The sequence below is a fragment of the Suncus etruscus genome, chromosome 5 (assembly GCF_024139225.1).
Source record: "Suncus etruscus isolate mSunEtr1 chromosome 5, mSunEtr1.pri.cur, whole genome shotgun sequence".
In the NCBI taxonomy this organism is placed as follows: Eukaryota; Metazoa; Chordata; class Mammalia; order Eulipotyphla; family Soricidae; genus Suncus; species Suncus etruscus.
Genome location: NC_064852.1, coordinates 31,546,528 through 31,566,365, shown reverse-complemented (window position 1 = coordinate 31,566,365; position 19,838 = coordinate 31,546,528). Strand labels below are relative to the sequence as shown.

The 19,838-nt window shown below is 36.9% G+C and overlaps 1 protein-coding gene across 2 annotated transcripts in view; it reads left to right on the top strand.

Annotated features, from left to right (window-relative positions):
• Positions 1–19,838, top strand: part of ZRANB3 (zinc finger RANBP2-type containing 3) — a 189,644-nt gene that overhangs the window by 71,550 nt on the left and 98,256 nt on the right. For both annotated transcript variants that reach the window (XM_049773619.1, XM_049773618.1), the window contains exons 4-5: positions 5,238–5,469; positions 9,341–9,426. In XM_049773619.1, the coding sequence (XP_049629576.1) occupies positions 5,238–5,469; positions 9,341–9,426 (318 nt within the window). The remainder of the gene's footprint in view (positions 1–5,237; positions 5,470–9,340; positions 9,427–19,838) is intronic.

Genomic DNA, 19,838 nt, shown 5'->3' with positions numbered 1-19,838 from the left:
TAATGGAGGGTACCAAGACCGGACAGTCATATGAACATTAAGTAGAAATAATAAAAATGATCAGACATGCTAGACACAGAGGGGATCACTTATACTAGCAACCCGGGTGGTAAAGGAGGGGGATGTGGGATACATGCTGGGAACGGGGGTGGAGGAAAGACAACATTGGTGGTGGGAGTGTCTCTGATTCAATATCATGGTGTACCTAAAAAATTACTGTGAAAGATTTGTAATCCACCTTGGTCAAAATAAAAATTAAAACATAACAATATATATGTATGTGTGTATATATATATATATATATATACATATGAGAAATATATATAGTTTTACTTTTGGACCACTTTTAATGGTGCTCAGAGCCTGTTGGTTCCGATAAAGATTGAACTTGGGACTCCTGCAAGCAAAACATATCATTTAGCTGTTTGAGCTAGCTGCTAGGCCCATATGCATATTTTAAAGATATATGTAAGATGCCTATTTATATAGACCTTAAACTTATTTAAAATTATTACTTAAAACTGGCTGGAGGAGTGAAAACCAGCTACCAGGGCACCAGGCAGAGAGGTGACTCCTTTGTCTGTGAATGCAGGTGGACGGGGTTGTCCCTGCTGTGAGATTGGTGACTGGGAGAAACTGAGGGGACCTCTCGACTTTGCGTGTTTTTCTTCTCTTGTTTCCTGAAGCTCTTCTGAGAGCGTCAGGAAGGGCTCAGCAAAAACTGTCTCCTAGGGGCCAGAGATAGCATGGAGGTAAAGGCATTTGCCTTGCATGCAGAAGGATGGTGGTTCAAATCCTGGCATCCCATATGGTTTCCCAAGCCTTCCAGGAGCGATTTCTGAGCATAGAGCCTGGAGTAACCCCTGGGCACTGCTGGGCATGATCCAAAAAAACAAAAACCAAAAAACAACAACAAAAAAACTGTCTCATAGAGACCCCAGAAGAGCATGGCTGCTCTGCTTCACTTCTCAGCCGCATACACTTTCTAACTAATGAACTCCACCATAACACACAAAAAAAATTACATTATAAGCGTGACAGTGAGGAAACCTCGCAGACAAACACCATATACAGAGAATGAAGACACTAGATAGCTCTGAAGACCCAAAAAACACCAGCCATCTGATAAATCTCTCAGATAAGGAGTTTAGAATAGGGCCCAGAGAGATAGCACAGTGGCATTTGCCTTGCAAGCAGCCGATCCAGGAACAAAGGTGGTTGGTTCGGATCCCGGTGTCCCATATGGTCCCCCATGCCTGCCAGGAGCTATTTCTGAGCAGACAGCCAGGAGTGACCCCTGAGCACCGCCGGTGTGACCCAAAACCCCCCCCCCAAAAAAAAAGGAGTTTAGAATAGAAATATGGAGGATCCTCATGGAAATCAAAGGAAACACAGCTCTAGCTCAACAGAACACAAAGACGGAAATCAGAAAACTCCAAACTGAAATAACAGATTTGAAAAACATGGTAACTGAACTGAAAACCTCAATGGAAAGCCTCTCCAACAGGGTAACACAAGCCGAGGACAGAATCAGTGGAAGAACAAATGAAGAACAACTCCATACAGCAGAAGAGATTGGAAAAGAACCTTAAAGCAAATGATCAGACAATGGAAAAATTTCTCAAGGAAGATGAACATAAGACTCATTGGAGTCTCAGAGGCTGGGGAAGGAGATCCCATGCCCGAAGAGTACCAGCTAAAAGAGACCTGAAAAAAAAGTCCCAAGACACATCCAAATTACAATGATGAATCCCACAGAAAGAGATAGAATACTGAAAATAGCAAGATCAAAAAGGGAAATTAATTCAAAGGTTCATCCTTAAGATTTACAGCAGACATGTCAGAAGAAACTCTCAAGGCCAGAAGACAGTGGTGGGATATTGTGACAAGACTGAATGAAATGGTGGCTTCACCTAGAATACTGCACCCAGCCTGACTCACATTCAGGTTTGAAGAAAGGATACATAGGTTCACGGATAAGAAACAGTTCAGGAACAAGGGAAAAAACCCATCTAGTCCCATCAAAAACTGGGGAGAATAAATGAACAGACACTTTGCCAAAGAAGAAATACAAATGGCCAAAAGGCACATGAAAAAATGCTCCACATCACTAATCATCAGGGAGATGCAAATCAAAACGACTATGAGGAACCATCTCAAGCCACAGAGATTGGCGCATATCACAAAGAACGAGAACAAGCGGGGATGTGGTAAGAAAGGAACTCTTTTTCATTGCTGGTGGGAATGCTGTCTAGTCCAACCTTTATGGAATATGCACTATGCATATGCATATGCAATATGGAGATTCCACCAAAAACTTGAAATTGAGCTCTCATAAGATCCAGCTATACCACTCCAACCACTAGGGTTAGACCCTAGGAACACAAAAATACAATTGCAGCTCTATTTACAATAGCCAGACTTTGGAAACAATCAAGATGTCCTTCAACAGATGAATGACTAAAGAAACCATGGTACATATATACAATAGAATATTATGCAGCAGTCAGGGGAGATGAAGTCATGAAATTTTGCTATACATGGATGTATATGGAATCTATTATGCTGAGTCAAATAAGTCAGAGGGAGAGAGACACAGAATATTCTCCCTCATCTATGGGTTTTAAGAAAAATAAAAGACATTTTTACAATAATTCGAGACCAGAGAGAGGAGGGCTGGAAGGTCCAGCTCACAACATGAAACTCACCAAAAAGAGTGATGAGTGCAGCTAGAGAAATAACTACATTGAGAACTATCATAATAATGTGAATGAATGAGGAAAGTAGAAATCCTGTCTCGAGTGCAGGTGGGGGTGGGGTGGGGAGGAGGGAAATTTGGGATATTGGTGACAGAGATGTTTCACTGGTGAAGAGGGGTGTTCTTTACATGATTGAAACCCAACTATAATCGTATTTATAATCAAGGTGTTTAAATAAAGATATTAATAAAAAAAAAACTGGGCTGGAGTGTTAGCTCAGTGGTAGGGTATTTCTCTTGTACAGACCTATCCAGGACGGACCCAGGTTCAATTATTGGCATAATATTTGTTCCCCAGAGCCTGCCAGGAGCAATATCTGAGTGTAGAGCAGTCCTGAGGACTACCGCATGCGGTCTAAAAACCCAAAAAATAATAATACTACAAAAAAACTATTAACTTAAAGTTGTTAGGTTGAAAGATAAATTTTACATTATTTGATCAAGTTATAGCTTATGAGCTTTTATTCCCAGGTATTATGATAGATTTTATTTTCCTTATTTTATAATCTAAAACTTTTATGCATAGCTCAAAATAAATATTAACTAGCTTTGCCTTTTGGTATTATATCATTTTAGTATTTTACATTGATAACCTTTACTTTGTAGTTATTTGAAGCCCTTATTCTAAAAATCGAAATATAGGTATTTTTCTTTCTCCTTTTGCTTTCTTATTTTTGGAATAAACAAATATGAAATGTATCACATTGAATTTCTAGATGGATTATGCAAATTACCATGTTCTAGAGGCTCAAAAATTACCAAATTCTGAGCAGCAAGTAAAAAGTGAAATATTTGCTTGAAATAAATATCTATTAAAACTTAATCTTGTGGGGGGTATTTAGGCACAATTGATTTCTCTAAGATTATTAACATAAAATATTTCTAGAAATAAAATTGACCTTTGTGAATGTCAAGAAAGGAACTACATGAAATAGATGGAGGCCTTTTCTCCTTCAGCCTTGTAACTCAAATTCAAACAAATCTATCTTTAAGGAAATTGGGATGCTATTTCCATAGTCAGAATAAATATATCTATAAATTTCCTTTTTCTAATAAGATTTAAGACTGTAGACCATATGCTGGAGAGATAGTACAGTAGGTAGTGTACTTGCCTTGCATGCATGTGATGACCCAGGTTTGATCTTTAGCAAACACAGGATCCCTTGAGCACTGTCAACAGTGACATCTCAGACCTTGGAGTGAACACTGAACACCACCACAAGTAGCACCAAAACTAACCAACCAACCAACCAACCAACCAACCAACCTAATGAATGATCTAGCAGGGAAGTAATTCCTAGAGTGCCATTGAAGGGCACTTTTTATTTGCTAAAAAAAATAGATTTTCAGGGGTGTTCTGAATGATTTGTTTTATTTTGCTTTGCTTGATTTGGCTTTTGGTTGTTAGCTGGCAGTGCTCAGGACTTACTCCTAGTTTTACACTCAGTGGGGCCCATATGGAGTGCTAGGGTTTGAACTTGAGTGAGGCATATGTAAGACAAGGACCCTACTCACTGTACTATCCATCCTCTTTTTTTCTTGTAAAGGGAATGGTAGGCCAATTAAGTTTGAGAACCTTATTTATTTGGGACTATTATACCCATTTCTATTAGGTACCTCATTTAAAAATTTTAATTAAGTATTTTCAAAGTATTTCTCTTCTCAACTTTTATAATAATATAGGTTATTAGATTTATTATTTTGGGAATAATATGCTTCTAAGGGATATATATTATGTCATCTAATACGTGATATGTCTTGAATGTTTTATGTGAACTGCAGAATGAGTACTCAACATTTCTGGGCATGAAGGACCCTAGATATGTCTGCTAGTCCCATCTCTCCTAGGAAATTATACTTTAGAAGTTGATAGTGGCTAATATTTTTTATTTTGTACAATACATAAAATATAGTAAATCATATGACAAGGGGCCGGAGAGATATCATGGAGGTAAGTCATTTGCCTTGCATGCAGAAGGTCGGTGGTTTGAATCCTGGCATCCCTAAGCCTGTCAGGAATGATTTCTGAGCATAGAGCCAGGAGTAACCCCTGAGCACTGCCAGGTGTGACCCAAAAACCAATAAAAATAAATAAGTAAATCATATGACAAAACTCATGATATGTCTCCCAAAGGCAGAAAAGCTTATCTTCTGTCCTCTATGTATTTAAAGATCAGTGTTGTGAGCAAACCAACATGTTGCTACATCTATTTGCCACAAAAATTTTAACCTCTTTATGACTTATAACCATTATGGTTTCATTGTTCACAAGTCAACATAGAGCTTCAGTAGTCTTTGAAATCCTTGAATCAAAATGAAAAATAAATAATGTGAACTCCTTGAATCTTTATATGCTCTTACTATATTCCTTAGTGAATTTTTCCAGTGCTCGAAATATACTTACCAGTAAATAGGGGGAATAGTAATGTGATGTTGATTTGTGGTTGACTTTTTATAAACTCTGGATTTTCTTTTCTAGGAGAATATCGACTAGCAAAGTGACAATTCTGGGTTATGGTCTTTTAGCCAGAGATGCAGAGACTTTGATAGATGTACTAAATGACCAGAACTTTAAAGTAGTTATAGTGGATGAATCACATTACATGAAGTCCAGAAATGCAACCCGTACCAAGATTTTATTGCCATTAGTACAAAAAGCCATACGTGCCATTCTTCTTACAGGAACTCCAGCTTTGGGAAGACCCGAAGAGGTAATAAAATCCTTTAAAATTCTTTGATCTTAAACAGTTAATTTTCTTTTTAGCAAGTTTTTAATTTTAAATGAAATGAAATTAAATGCCTCAAATGCCAAAAGAATATATTTGATTTTTTTCAGTAACTATTAATAATTGTGTACATTTTCTGTTCCTTAGCTCTCATTCTCTTATTTTATTTATGACTCTTTAAAGTTATCTTTCTACAGTGACACTTAAACTTCCCTTTCCTTTCTTATTTTTTCCATTCTCACTTTAATTAATACTGGGATTTAATAATAAATTATATCAGAACCATGTTGGTTCATACATATAATTCTATTGTGATCTCAAAAAAATTATGTACGTAATTTAGTAATTGCATTTTTTCTCTTTTATTTTTGATCAGTCTAGCTTTGTCACTTTTTTTAATCTTTAAAACATTTTTTCTATTGTTTTTATATTCTCTTATTTTAATGTATTCTTATTTATTCTCTTATTTATTTTTTGTTTGTTGGGGGCACACCCGTTTGACGCTCAGGGGTTACTCCTGGCTGGCTTTGCACTCAGAAATCGCCCCTGGCTTGGGGGGACTAAATGGGAAGCTGGGGATCGAACCACAGTCCGTCCTAGGCTAACGCTTATAAGGCAGATGCCTTACCTCTAGCACCACCTCTCCGGCCCCTGTTGTATTTATTTTTTAATTTATTTTATTATGTTTGTTTTGAGTTTAGTTTTCCCTATGTATAGCGTGGGGGGTGGAGTTGGGAGCATACCTGATTGTCCTCAAGGTTTACTCCTGACTCTGCGCTCAAGAATCAATCCTGGTGCTCGAATCCCTGAATCCAATCATATGGGGATACTGGGGGTCCAAGCTTGGTTTCCATGTTGAAGACAAACCCCTAACCCATTGCACTAGCTCACTGGTTTCTTTCCTAATTTATTACTTTTTTTTTTTTTTTTTTTTGGTTTTTGGGCCACACCCAGCAGTGCTCGGGGGTTCCTCCTGGCTATCTGCTCAGAAATAGCTCCTGGCGGGCATGAGGGACCTTATGGGACACCGGCATTCGAACCAACCACCTTACGTCCTTGATCGGCTGCTTGCAAGGCAAACGCTGCTGTGCTATCTCTCAGGCCTCTCTTCCCTAATTTATAAGATTAGATAGTTAGGTGATTGATTTGATGGGTTTTTTTAAAGCATAAACATATAAATGAAACTAAATCTGATGTTCTGGCATTTTTTCCTTCAGTTTCTTTTTCACAGGGTATTTCTAATTTCCCTTTTAAAAAAAAGATGATTTAGGAAAATCTTGTAATATATAAATGTATATTTACAAAACTATTTTGAAAAATATTTAGGCTAGTTTTTGAGTTTTCAAAAGTTTCATTAATTACATTCTTAATTACAGACCCTAAAGAATTAAGATTCAAAAAGTACTACATGCATATGTTCATTATAGAATTACTTATGATATCCAGAATGTTGAAAAAGTCAAATGTCATTTGCTAATGAATAGATAAACAAAGTAAAGCAATGAAAGGAAGTACCAAAACTTTCTGCATTATGGTCAAACTTTAAAAATATAATGTGAAGTGAAATAAGTGAGATACAAAGCTACATACTGATTGTATGATTTATGAAATATATATAATTAGCAAATTAATGTCAGTAAAAAGTAAATTCGTGGTTTTCTGAATTAGGATAGAGGGAGAATGGGAAATGATTGGTAATGGGCATACATTTTTTGTTATAATTCTGAAAATATTCCCAAATTAGATAGTGATATTGAAGGCATGTTTTTGTGAATATACAAAATGCTACTAAAATGGAAACCATAAAGATGGAAACAATGAAATGATATATATTTAATTTTAATAAATTATTATCTTGAAATGGTATATTAAATTAACAATGAAAAAGCAATATAACAATAAGACAATTACTATATGTCATTTATTTTTGTTATTTTTTTTTATTTTTATTTAAACACCTTGATTACATACATGATTGTGTTTGGGTTTCAGTCATGTAAAGAACACCACCCATCACCAGTGCAACATTCCCATCACCAATGCCCCAAGTCTCCCTCCTCCCCACCTGACCCCCGCCTGTACTCTAAACAGGCTCTCCATTTCCCTTATACATTCTCATTATTAGGACAGTTCAAAGTGTAGTTATTTCTCTAACTAAACTCATCACTCTTTGTGGTGAGCTTCCTGAGGTGAGCTGAAACTTCCAGCTCTTTTCTCTTTTGTGTCTGAAAATTATTATTGCAAGAATGTCTTTCATTTTTCTTAGAACCCATAGATGAGTGAGACAATTCTGCGTTTTTCTCTCTCTCTCTGACTTATTTCACTCAGCATAATAGATTCCGTGTACTATATGTCATTTTTAAAAGTTATTAAAAATGAAAGATTATAATTTTGTTGATGAGAAGGTAAATCATAACATGTTATACTTTAAAATGTCTATTCTGGGGCCTGAGAGATAGCGCAGTGGTAGGGCATTTGCCTTGGAAGCAGCTGACCCAGGACCAGCGGTGGTTCGAATCCTGGCATTCCATATGATCCCCCATGCCTGCCAGGAGCGATTTCTGAGCAGAGAGTAACCCCTGGGTGCTGCTGGGTCGGGCCTAAAAACCAAAAATAAATAAATAAATAAATAAATAAATAAATAAGTCTGTTCCTTAAGCCTTCCTGTTTTATTCCTAAAAGTATATCATACATAGTAAACAGGTAGAGCATTTGTGTTGTATGCAACTGACACAGCTGATCACCAGCATCTCATATGGTCCCCTGAGCACTACTCGGAGTAACCCTGAGCACTGTCAGATGTGGCCCCAAAACCCCAAAAAAAGTATCCTATAAACTCATTTGTTAGAAATATAAATGAGGGGCTGGAGAGATAGCATGGAGGTAAGGCATTCGCCTTTCATGCAAGAGGTCATCGGTTCGAATCCCAGCGTCCCATATGGTCCCCCGTGCCTGCCAGGAGCAATTTCTGAGCATGGAGCCAGGAGTAACCCCTGAGCACTGCCGGGTGTGACCCAAAAAAAAAACCACAAAAAAAAAAAAAAAAAAAAGAAAGAAATATAAATGAATAACTGATTAGCTGGGTAGATATAGATCATATATGTCCTCATATGTATGAAATATAAACACAGATTTATTAGTTTTTGTATCTGTTTACCATCTAACCATAGACTATATACATCCCTTAGTTAGAAGCTGGGTTTTTTTTTGTGGTGTGTTTTGTTTTGTTTTGTTTTTGGATTTTTTGGGGGGTGGGGTTTGGACCACACTGTATGATGTTCAGGGGTTACTCTTGGCTCTAGGCTCAAGAATCACTCCTGATGGGCTTGGGGCCCCATATGGGATGTCGAGGATCAACCTAGGTTCTGCTGCATGCAAGGCAAACACCCTACCCACTCTGTGCGATTGCTCTGGCCCCAGAGCAATTTTAAATTTATCCTATCTGTGTAACAATGGTTGTTATTCAGCCTTTAAATTAAAAGTGCTTTATTACTAAAATACATAAAAAAAATTTTAAAACCAAGTAAAATTTCATATGTATATTTACTTTCACAGTGTCAAATGACATTTCTATGACATGACTTTTGGAATCAAATTGTGATTTAGTATGTATATAGTAACATCTTTTTTTATAGTACTTGTGGAAGGAAATATATGCATAAGTTTATATAGGCATAGAAAACCAGAATAATTATTCTTGAAGGATAGTATGTAGGGGATGGAGAATGGGGGAATGGAGTCTTGAGAAAAGAACTAGATTTTTCTTTTACCTTTTTACTATTTTATGAACAATATTTTTCATTGTAATCTGACTTGAGACTATTATGACATACTGAAAACACTTGTGTTGTTACAGCTCTTTATGCAGATTGAAGCTCTCTTTCCACAAAAATTTGGAAAATGGACTGATTATGCCAAAAGATACTGCAATGCACGTGTCAGGTAATAAACAGTTTGACTCTTCAGATGTTTATCATAAACTTGAAGCATTATAAGTTACTCTTTGTTCCTGAATTTTCAAACTGTGGTATCTATGCAATAATTTTTAAGTAAAATCTTTTATCTATGACTTATTATAACTAAGAGGGGTAGATAATAGAAGTTTATTTTGAAAATTTACTTTCTACTTACTTTATTTTTGAAAAAGAAATATTTTTTTGGTTTTGCCAAGCAGTTTTCAGGGGTATTCTTGGCTCTGCACTCAGAGGTTATTTCTGGCAGTGCCTGGGGAATACCAGGGATTGAAGTTGGTAGGCTATGTGCAAGGCAAATGTCTTACCCACTGTGTTATAGCTCTGCCCCCAGTATTTTGGAAATTATTATTTGACTACCTAGATAAGTCTACACAAACTAAAATGATAAGTAAGCACGGTTTCTACTCTGCTTCCCACCCAGCCATTTTCCTTTTCATAGATGATATATATGGAGACTTCCTTGGGTGTCCTTCTGGATAGACTGTGCATAAAAAGCATGTAGTGGATGAGAGTGATAGTACAGGGGATAGGGCATTTGCCTTGCATTCAGCTAACCTAGGTTTAATCCTTGGCATTTCATATGATCCCACAAGCCAAGTAGGAGTTGATGGCAGCTTTTTTTGTTTTGTGGTGATTGAGTCCAGATCCTTACATCTACAAAGCCAAATTCTCTGCCACTGAGCTATATTCCTGGCCCCAATTTTTAATAAATATAAAGTATGTCTGTATATTTAGATATATACTCATACATAAGATATATTTATGTATATTTCAGTATGGTTAAAGTGCAAAATCAAATGAAGCACCAAATTTCTTTTTTTTTTTTTTTTTTTTTTTTTTTTTTGGTTTTTGGGCCACACCCGGTAACGCTCAGGGGTTACTCCTGGCTATGCGCTCAGAAGTCGCTCCTGGCTTGGGGGACCATATGGGACGCCGGGGGATCGAACCGCGGTCCTTCTCCTAGGCTAGCGCAGGTAAGGCAGGCACCTTACCTCCAGCGCCACCGCCCGGCCCCAGCACCAAATTTCATAGATAATATTTATTGTTAGTACTACCTTTGCACTAAACATTTTGTTCAGTTACTCAAAAGAAAAATAAAAGGTAAAATTGGAAAGACATGGATAAATAAATTATCATTACTAGCAGCTGATAGGAATTGATTTAGAAAGATCAACTTAAAAAGTTTTAATAGGGGCCAGAGTGATAGCACAGCAGTAGGACATTTGCCTTGCACACTAGCTTCCTGGCATGAACCTGGGTTCGATTTCCATCTGGCATTTCATATGGTGTCATGAGCCTGTCAGGAGCGATTTCTGAGCACCAAGCCAGGAGAAACCTCTGACTGCCACTGGCTGTGGCCCAAAAACAAACAACAAACAAAAATGTTTAATAAAAGTGATGCCAAGCTATCATAACATAATGCCACTGTAAAAAAGTCAAATATCTTTACTTAAATACTAATAGGATTATTTTTTGTTTTTTTTGTTTTGGTTTTTGGTTACACCCGGCCAAGATTGAACCAAGGTCAACCATATGCGAGGAATGAATATATACACACACACACACACACACACACACACACACACACACACACACACACACACACTATCTCTTTAGTTCATTAGTAGTTTTTGAGAAGTAATGCTAACTAGGTGATTAGCTAGACATTGTTAAGAAACCATTAGGTACAATTCTTTTTTTTTTTAATTTATTTAAAGGAAATATGTCACATAGTTGACACAATTGATCATAATGCATTTGTTTCAGAAATAACAAAGGCAAATTTATTTAATTCTTGTAGGCTAAAAATACCAAAACAGTTATACTAACTGGATTTGTGTTGGAATGCATTTTTATTTTTGTCTGGTGACTAGGAAAGTCATGAAAACAGACAACACAAGTCATTAGACTTTTTCCAATAATGCATAGACTATTTCAAAGGAAAAAAAAATTCTTCCTGAAGTGCTTTATGATTCTGATATTATATTCTGTTTGGTGTATTTTAAAGATAAAGAAAGCTGTTTAAAATTATTGTGCTCTCAAAAGATGTTTTCCTCTAGATCTTATTTCAAAAGTTTGTTATTGGGGCTGGAGCAGTGGCGCATGCTAGGGCATTTGCCTTGCACAGACCTCGTTTCTATCCCCTGGAATCCCATATGGTCCCCCAAGCCAGGAGTGATTTCTGAGCACATAGCAGGGAGTAACCCCTGAGCATCACTGAGTGTGGCCCAAAATAAAAAAAAAAAAAAAAAAGTTTGTTATTTCTTTTTTTGACTTTGAAAGCACCGTGGTTTTTTTCAGTTCTCTGATTCAGAACAAGGCACTTCCTGACATTTTAAGTTAGTCTGCAGAATGCTAATTTTTTCCATATTGTTGTGATTCTATGAAGGTGTGATTTTCACACTATAATTTTGCAGAAAGCAGATTATGGTTACTTATTCAGTTCTAGACCCATATTTTATATCTGAAATGTCAGGACTGTATTCAAAATAAAGTAGAGTGAAGCTTCAGCTAAAATATGACTTTTCCTTTATAAAGTTTATTGAATATATAAGTAATGATGAATAAAAATTTACTAATACAAATATAGTTCAATAAAAAGTCGAGATATATGTAACCACCTAGTTGCTTTGATTCGAGATGAACAGAGAAAGTTTTTACAACCATAACTTGTTTCTAAAATTTCCTACATCATTTACTTTGCTGGTTTATATTTAGAGGACACACTATAAATACAAATATGAGTTGGAAAAGGCAAAGTAGTCACTTGTCAACTCTAGAAAAGACTTTATAGAGCACCTGATCCTCCCCTTTTGTTTGCCTAGTACCTATTTAGGTCAGATGACTTCCTCGGAATCTCACTTCTCGTCCCCACTGTCAGACTCCTGCTTTTCATGGCAGAAAAAGGCTTAAGAATTAGCAACTTTAATAAATATTCTTTTATTTAGAAAAATGGGACAGACATATAGACAGTCCAGCCCTATATACTGTTGTCATTAGCCACCCTATTGAGGCCTATGATTGGAAGAAATATTTTTCTTATTTAATGTAATCCATCAAGGTTAAGAATGTTCCAAAATAGTAATAAAGTTTTAGACATCGAATTTCTTTAATTAAAAAAATGATGAATAAGAGGCTCAGTGGTAGAGAATCTGCCTTGCATTTGTGAGGGTCTAAGTTCAAATCTTAGCAATGCAGCAGAGATGGGGAAAGCATTCTAGAATATCTTCATCATTATTTATAAAAATTCCCAAATTATTCATTGGTGTCATTTTTGTGCCACTTCTATGGTGAAAAGAATAGTCTAAATTTTATTAGCAGTAAGATGCTAGGTTACATTTATAATAAAGCTATAGCCATTCTCTTAAAGTCTATTAGCTTCAAGAAATATCTCTTATGGAATTGCTCTGGATTCTGTCCTTATCACTGTCATATTTAATGTCCTCATCCATAGCTAAATATGGGTCAGGTCTATTCCATTTGCAAATGGCTGAGAGAAATAGTTAATACATTGGATGGCAGAGATAAGTTTGAAAAGTAATTAGATAAAGATTAATAGGATAAAGTCTACTTGGAAAGTCAGCTTTGTATGGAAGAATTTTGAGAAATCTTTACCTATTATCTGTAATTTAGCTCAAAAGTCTGAAATTTGAATAACTTTCATCTAAATTGAAGTCAACTGTCCTACAACAGATAAAAATAAATATTGGGGCCCATTCATCATAATTAATTACATAATGAATATTTTTATTCTACTCATTATTAGAAGACATTTGGAATATGATTTAATTTTGAATTATCTATTTAAAATATTTATAAGGTGCCTGTTACACAACATGCCATGTGCCACACATCATATGCTTAAAGGAGCAAGACTCATATGTTCCCAGCATTCACTGTGTTTTCAAATCAAACACTAACATGATAATTAGCCGTGATGAGTCTCATGAAAGGGAAATAATGAGTACTGTGTTAGAGTTTAGTGCAGTGAATGACTCAAGTCCCAGAAAACTGGAGACTTGTAAATGATTTGCATTTTAGGAAAGAGATTTTATCTTCTTACAACCAGAGTAAGGAGACTGCTGAACGTTGAAGAACTGGTACAGCTGAATACTTTTCAGCTAGCAGTAGAGTCTCAAGGCAATATGGAATTCAGGCATATATAGTCATATCCATCATAATAGCAGTAAGAAAGCATTATAAAGTATTTAGGTTTTTAGTTGTCAGCATTGTGGTTTAAAAAAATATCTTTTATTGGGCCAGAGAGATAGTATGGAAGTTAAAATACTTTCCTGATATCGAGCCAGTCCTGTTTCCATTACTAGTACCTCATATGGTTCCCTAACAACCACAAGGAGTGACCCCTGAGTACACAGTGAGGAGTGGCCTCCACTACTGCCAGGCATCTGGCTAGTCACATCCCACAACCCCAAAAAGAAAGACATTATTGATTTTCCTATTGCTTTACTCTGCTATAAAAATTTTAGAGTATGGGGCCGGAGAGATAGCATGGAGGTAAGGCGTTTGCCTTGCCTGCAGAAGATCAGTGGTTCGAATCCCGGCATCTCATATGGTGCCCCGAGCCTGCCAGGGGCGATTTCTGAGCGTAGAGCCTACAGAGTAACGCCTAGGCACTGCTGGGTGTGACCCAAAAACAAACAAACAAACAGACTAATAGCACATAAGCTGTGGGGCTTTAGGTTTGTGTGGGGGTGACAAAAATTATTGTCTTTAAATATTCAGCTTAGTAGTGTTAAGTACATTTACATTATTATACAACCATTATCCATCTCCAAAACTTTTCATTGTTCTAATCTGATGTTCCACGATCATTAAGCAGAAACTGGCCACTTCTCCCTCCCTTTTGCTCTGCAGTATGTGAATTTAAACATAAGAGGGATTTAAAGCGTTAGATTACTTGATTTTGTCCTGTGTGTGTGTGTGTGTGTGTGTGTGTGTGTGTGTGTGTGTGTGTGTGTTGTTGTTGGTTTTTTTTTTTCTGTACCAGAGATTGGGTACAGGTCTCATGTCTACAGGGAGCAGGCATTGAACCATATACCCATCTTTAAGTTTTATTTTTGTTTGTTTGGGTTTTTTTTGTTGTTGTTGTTTTTATTTTTTTTTTTTTTTTTTTTTTTTTTTTTTTTTTTGGTTTTTGGGCCACACCCTGTGAGGCTCAGGGGTTACTCCTGGCTATGCGCTCAGAAGTTGCTCCTGGCTTCTTGGGGGACCATATGGGACGCCGGGGGATCGAACCGCGGTCCGTCCTAGGTTAGCGCAGGCAAGGCAGGCACCTTACCTCCAGCGCCACCGCCCGGCCTGTTTTTATTTTTGAGCTATATCTAACAGTGCTCAGAGTTCAGCCTAGCTCAGCAGTTTTTCATGGCAATATTCAGGGGAACATATGGATGTCAAGGATTGATCCATGTTATCCACATTCAAGGCAAGCACTCTACTCACTGTACTATCTATCACTCTGGTCCAAATTTGTTCTTTTTTTTTTGGGGGGGGGGGTTTGGGCCACACCCGGTGACGCTCAGGGGTTACTCCTGGCTTGCGGGACCATATGGGACTCCGGGGGATCGAACCGTGGTCCGTCCTAGGCTAGGCAAGGCAGACATCTTACCTCTAGCGCCAGCCACCACGCCAGCCCCTGTTCACTTTTTTTTAAAGCAGTTTATTTATTTAATAATTGATTGGTTTGGGGGCCACACCTGGCGATGCTCAAGGGTTACTTCTGGGTCTGTGCTCAGAAATTGTTCCTGGCAACCTTGGAGGACAATATGAGATGCCAGGAATCAAACCAGGTCCTTCCCAGGTCGGCTGCATGCAAGGTAAATACTCCACCGCTGTACTGTCTCTCTGGCTCCTGTCCATTTTTAATATTTTAAAATTTAATTTTAAAAATGTCAGTGCTCAGATACTAGTCCTCTAGGCTTTCTCTCAGGAGTGACCCCTTTTGGTGCCAGGTTTCATACCAGAGTAGGCCAAGTACCCTAACATCTCTATTTCTCTGTGTTTTTTGTTTGTTTGTTTTTTGGGCCGCACACTGTGATGTTCACTGGTTACTCATGGCTATGTGCTCAAAGTCGCTCCTGGATAGGGGGACCTAATGGGACATTGGGGAATCAACCCAAGACACATCCTGGATTGGCCACATGCAAGGCAAATGCCCTACCTGTACTATCGCACTGGCCCCTCTGTTCTTTATGTTTTAGACATTTCCACATGGTTTAAATTTGAAAATCTATACTAATATTCCTTTCATCTTTATTCCCCACCTTTAGGCAATTATACATATTTTAATACTGTCCACTAAAAGTATATATATTCAAACAAATATATATTATTTACAAATGGCAGTATAAATAATTATGATTTGTACATTTAAACATTTTTATTTACAATTTCCCCTTTTGTCTCTGCCTTTGAGAATATGCTATTGTTTCTGGGGTGGCAAGAAGTTAAAATTTTATGTACTAACTTTCTTCTGTGAGGTCAGGCATGTGATTAGAAATCAAATATTGAAGGTTTTTTTTTTGATGAATATTGACCTGGTGTGAAATTTTGATAAACAGGGGACAAAATTAGTATAGTGGGTGTGTGCAGGATTAATCACTTGAGATAAGCAATTTTAGCAATGTTTTCTTCTTGGAAGTAGCAGCTCTGGGCAACATTGGTGGCAGTGGCTTAGAAAGTTTCTTAGTTGAATTCATTTGAGATTTTCTTTTTCCTTTTTCCCCAGCTTGTGATATATGAATGTGGGAGGAGTGAAATTATGCTATCTTGCTAAGAACAAAGCTAATTTATGCACTTCGAAATCAGAACAAGGTGGGGAAGGAGGTGAAGACAGGAAAGCTCTAATTGATATGATGAAAGTGAGCAGTCAGTTGATTGAAAGATCTGATGCGATAAAGATGCCCTAAGAAAAAAGACACAAATAAGGAAGAAGAGTGGAGTTAGTAGAGAGAAGAATGTCAGAATTTATCAGGTAGATACGTTTTTTTCAAAACTGTTATAGTAACGAGAGGAGAGAGAAGATTGTGGAAGGTCATTGGAGACAAGAATATGACAACCTAGAGGGAGATAACTATCACTTTTCAAGAATGATTAACAAATGAAAACCTGTCTGAGAACCAGAGTAATGAGAGGATTTCTCATATTCAGCTCTACAAATGCCTAATATTATTGATGACATGCTATATTTAAGACAGTATTTCAGAACTTCTGGCAGTATAAGATGAAGAAGACGTAGTGCTTGATCTTACAAAGCTTATAGGAATTAAAAAATAAAAGAGGACCTAAAAGGGACAGGTCTTTAAATATTTAATAATCTGTCATGTTTCAAAGAAATTAAACTTTTATCTAAATGGCTTCAGAAAGTAAAACTAGTGTTAGAAGTAAAATTTAATAAGGAGATAACCTTTGGCTTATTGTGTATTCATATACTATATGAATTTGTCTAGAACAATAAAATAAAAATATAACACATATAAATTAAATGGGAAAATGATACTCCTACTAGAAGTAAATTATTTTCATTTTAAAATTTCTACTCTTTTCTATAGATCTAGTAATTTATTTATGATTATAACATTATCTACATGTAATTGAGGAAATTGTACTTTGGGAAATTGCTGGCAGGAAATGAACTCTGGTAAAGGGATGGGTTTTGACAATTTGTATGACTAAAACTTGATTATCAACAACTTTTTAACTTTGTATCTCAGTGATTTTTGTTTGTTTTTTAATTAAAAATATATAATAAAGAAAAGAAAAGTCACTAGAAAAAATAACATGGGGCAAGAGAGTTACAGAGGAGTATAGTTAAATATAAGACTGATTCTGAGTTGACAAATTTTGAAGCTTGTGAAGAGAGATTGGCAGGGCTTTAATCATACTATTCTGTCACCTTTTTTTTTTATATATTCACAACACATAATACTCAAGAACTAAAAGTCATGAAATTCAGAAATTTACTAATCAAAAAAGAGCAGAATGGGAAAGAAAACTAGGAATGAGCTCTGCATCTTGCCTAAAGAAAAACCAGGCCAGATTGGCTAGAACAGAAGGCTGTAGGAGGGAGGCCACCAGGAAAAAAGCAAAAAAGAAAACGTTCATTTTATGTGTTCGTAAGACCTTTTGGAAGCTAGCAAATCTGTTGGAATCTCTAAGCAAAAAAGCAGTGATGGGAATATAGAAAAATAAGCCATGGATAAAAAGAAACCAAACAGTCATATTAACATTAAGTAGAAATAAAAAATGACCAGACCTAAACACCAAATTCAAAGCCAACCATAACAGAATGGATACCCAATCTCAACAAGCTAGGCACAGAGGGGACCACTTATACTAGCAGCCCGGGGGTCAAAAGAGGGGGATATGGGATGCATGCTGGGAACAAGGGTGGAGGGAGACCAACATTGGTGTGGGAATGCCCTTGGTTCAATATCACTATGTACCTAAAATATTACTTTGAAAGATTTGTAATCCATTTTGGTCAAAATTAAAATTATTTAAAAAAAAAAAAGGAAACAAGAAAGAGTCAGCTTACTAATTACTATCAACTTTTTAAAGTTCATTTATTCTAATTGGTTTATCACATAATCCTAGACATTGAATTACTAAGTAATTAAAATACTAGAAAAGGAATGAAGAAAAGTGGTATAAGAGCTATTTTATTGGGGCCAGAGCAATAGTAGGGTATTTGTCTTGCATATGGCTGAGCATATGGCTTGATCCCCAGCATCCTATATGGATCCCTGATCATAATCAGGAATTCTTGAGTGCAGAGCCAGGAATAATTCCTGAGCATTGTGAAGTGTGACCCTAAAATAAAAACATATTTTATTTAATGCTCATTCATTTTGAGTGTTGTAGTTTAAAGAAACAAGTGACTTAACCTTTCTAAACCTCAATTTTATTCATCTTTAGATGCATTATCTTCCTGTTAACTCATCCACCTTCACCCTCAGCCTGCTCCTATGTCTTTCTCTTTTCTGTCTTTCTTTCTTTTTTTTTTTTTTTTTTGTGGTTTTTGGGTCACACCCGGCAGTGCTCAGGGGTTATTTCTGGCTCCAGGCTCAGAAATTGCTCCTGGCAGGCACAGGGGACCATATGGGGCGCCGGGATTCGAACCGATGACCTCCTGCATGAAAGGCAAATGCCTTACCTCCATGCTATCTCTCCGGCCCCTTTTCTGTCTTTCTTTATCCCTTAACCCCCCCTCTTCCTGTGTGTGTGTGTGTGTGTGTTTGTATTTTTCTCCATTTTCTTCTTAGGCATCATGATTTACAATACTGTTATTGAATATTGAAGGAGTTATGTATATTACTTTACTTTCTTTCAATTACCAATTTTTGTCCAGGGTGATAATTTTCGAGTATTATTACCATCTTTCTTTATATATATCTTTATTTAAACACCATGATTACAAGCATGACTGTACTTGGGTTTCAGTCACAAAAAAAATACCCCCTTCACCAGTGCAACATTCCCACCACCAATGGACCCCATCTCCCTCCACCCACAATCCCTGCCTGTATTCGAGACAGGCATTTTACTTCTCTCACTCACTTAACATTGTTATGGTGGTAGTTAGTGTTCTAACTGCACTCACACCTCCTTGAGGTGTGCTTCATATTGTGAGCCCGTCCTTCCAGCCCTCATCTCTGGGCATTATTAGAATAATGTCTTTTATTTTTCTTAAAACCCATATATAAGTGAGAATATTCTGTGTGTCTCTCTCTTCCTCTGACTCATTTCACTCAGCATAATATTGCCCATGGCCATCCATGTATAGGAAAATTTCATGATTTCTCTCTCTGGATGGCTGCATAGTATTCCATTGTGTATGTGTACCACAGTTACTTTAGCCACTCATCTGTTGTCAGGCATCTGGGTTGTTTCTAGATTCTGGCTATTGTAATAGTGCTGTGATGATTATAGGTGTGTGGAAGGGATTTTTGTATTGCTTTTTTGTGTTCCTAGGGTATTTCTCTAGGAGAATTTTACCATCTTTCTTAACTGTACTTTCCACTCTGCATTTCTTTTTTTCTTTTTGGCTTTGTGGGCCACATCTAGTGATGCTGAGGAGTTACTCCTGGCTATGTGCTCAGAAATTGCTCCTGGCTTGGGGAGCCATATGAGATGGTAGGGATCGAACTGTGGTCCGTGCTAGGTTAGCACGTGCAAGGCAAATGCCCTATTGCTTGTACCCCTGCTCCAGCCCTGAGTGTGATCTTTCTTTATCTGTCCATCACCCTTTGACTCATTTCACTCAGCATGATACTCTCCATATGTATCTCTATATAAGCAAATATCATATTTCATTTTTCCTGGCAACTGCACAGTATTTCATGGTGTAGAAGTACCATAGTT